The following is a 2556-nucleotide window of genomic DNA, read 5'->3' as shown; positions in this document are numbered from 1 at the left end:
GATGATATTCTCACGTCTTGCTCAACCAAGTAACCTCGGTTAGACCTTGTCTATATTCAAATATAGTAAAGTTAATATAGTGAAGCTTGATGATTCTTTTTATATGTAAGTTGCAATGTAGTTTGTATATATATATATATATATATATATATATATATATATATATATATATATATATATATATATATATTGGCTATGTCGTCAGCAAAGGTTTATCGGCCTGGCCATTCTGGACATTCCTTCATGCTGCCAAACTCCTGTCGATGGCATATTGCAAGTCTTTCATAATAAGGTCCAATGTGGGTCGAGCAGAGGGATCCTCCTTTTTAGCCTGTTTGACAATAGTGGCCAAGCGTGAGCGGCGACTCCGGTAAACTTGTTTGATAATCTGACTCAGGAGGAAGGCATAGGAGTACACGTCAGACGCCGTGGTGCTGGGTTGGCCAGACCTCACCTCTGGCGCAATCCATAGGCATTTACCAGGAGAGGAGTTGAGGCCCAGGTTCTGGTGTTCGACACAGGCAAACCCCAGATCAATGATGCTCACTTGGGGCGCCTGAGGATCGCCGCTCACGATCACATTATCGTTCTTCAGATCATTGTGGATTATCCCTTTGTCGTGCATCTCCTGCAGTCTGTGTCCAACCAACAGTGCCAGCTGCAGGAGATCGAAGCGACCTTGTGGATTGTTGCCCCTCAAGACATCCTCGAGAGTCGATCGGCCCGCGTAGCTCATCACAATGGACGGTGGGTTTTCGCAGGTAGCATAAAGCCTAGGGACACCTCCGGCTCCTTCAAGGTGAGCCATGTGTTGGGCCTCTTGCATGAGTTTGTTATCCTCAGCTTTGTGAGAGACCTTCAGCACGGCTCTTTCCTCCTGCCACGGAACAAGGAAGGCCTTCCCGTTCCCCCCAGCACCCAAGACCACCTGTGCTTGGGAGACGAGAATTTCCACGTCTCTTCTCTGAATTACAGTCATTTTGAGAGTAGTGTCTTCTGTGGGGTTTGGGCTGACCTGGTAAACTCTGATATTGTAACGCTAGAGATACCGAGTTGGTGCTTTCCTTCGTGTTTTGATTGACGAAGTAAACTTTCATATCCCAGAAGTGCAGAAATATAGTGAAGCTTCCTGTAACTGGGTACCTCAGATTCAAAAATATAGTATAGGGCACACACACACACACACAATATATATATATGTATATATATATATATATATATATATATATATATATATATATATATATATATATATATATATATATATATATATATATATATATATATATATATATATATATCGGGGTTGACGTGCTGTCAGTGGATTGAATCAGGGCATGTGAAGCGTCTGGGGTAAACCATGGAAAGTTGTGTGGGGCCTGGATGTGGAAAGGGAGCTGTGGTTTCGGACACTATTGCATGACAGCTAGAGACTGAGTATGAATGAATGGGGCCTTTGTTGTCTTTTCCTAGTGCTACCTCGCACACATGAGGGGGAGGGGGATGGTATTCCATGTGTGGCGAGGTGGCGATGGGAATGAATAAAGGCAGACAGTGTGAATTGTGTGCATGGGTATATATGTATGTGTCTATGTGTATATATATGTGTACATTGAGATGTATAGGAATGTATATTTGCGTGTGTGGACGTGTATGTATATACATTGTGGATGGGGGTGGGTTGGGCCATCTCTTTCGTCTGTTTCCTTGCGACAAAGCAAAAAGAAAAAAAAAAAAAATATATATATATATATATATATATATATATATATATATATATATATATATATATATATATATATATATATATGGTTCCCGTGCCGGGAATCGAACCCGGGCCTCGCGGGTGAGAGCCGCGTATCCTAGCCACTCTCGTTTTTTTTTAATTTTCCAAAAGAAGAAACAGAGAATTGGGCCAGGTGAGGATATTCCCTCAAAGGCCCACTCCTCTGTTCTTAACGCTACCTCGCTAATGCGGGAAATGGCGAATAGTCTGAAAAAAAAAAAAAATACATATATATATATATATATATATATATATATATATATATATATATATATATATATCTTTTTTTCTTTCTTTCATACTATTCGCCATTTCCCGCTTTAGCAAGGTAGCGTTAAGAACAGAGGACTGGGCCTCTGAGGGAATATCCTCACCTAGCCTCATTCTCTGTTCCTTCTTTTGGAAAATTTAAAAAAAAACGAGAGGGGAGGATTTCCAGCCCCCCGCTCCCTCCCCTTTTAGTCGCCTTCTATATATATATATATATATATATATCTTTTCTTTCTTTTAAACTATTCGCCATTTCCCGCGTTAGCGAGGTAGCGTTAAGAACAGAGGACTGGGCCTTTTTTGGAATATCCTCACTTGGCCCCCTCTGTTCCTTCTTTTGGAAAATTAAAAAAAAACGAGAGGGGAGGATTTCCAGCCCCCGCTCCCTCCCCTTTTGGTCGCCTTCTAAGACACGCAGGGAATACGTGGGAAGTATTCTTAATCCCCTATCCCCAGGGATAATATATATATATATATATATATATATATATATATATATA

At 40.8% G+C, this 2556-nt stretch overlaps 1 protein-coding gene across 1 annotated transcript; it reads right to left on the bottom strand.

Moving 5' to 3' along the window:
• Positions 1 to 241: 241 nt before the first annotated feature.
• LOC139762266 (uncharacterized) lies at positions 242 to 979 on the bottom strand. Its single transcript, XM_071686859.1, has one exon. The coding sequence runs from the start codon at positions 977 to 979 to the stop codon at positions 242 to 244; it is 738 nt and encodes a 245-aa protein (XP_071542960.1).
• Positions 980 to 2556: the final 1577 nt, after the last annotated feature.

The sequence above is a fragment of the Panulirus ornatus genome, chromosome 43, assembly GCF_036320965.1.
Source record: "Panulirus ornatus isolate Po-2019 chromosome 43, ASM3632096v1, whole genome shotgun sequence".
In the NCBI taxonomy this organism is placed as follows: Eukaryota; Metazoa; Arthropoda; class Malacostraca; order Decapoda; family Palinuridae; genus Panulirus; species Panulirus ornatus.
This window is presented reverse-complemented; position numbering and strand designations above follow the sequence as displayed.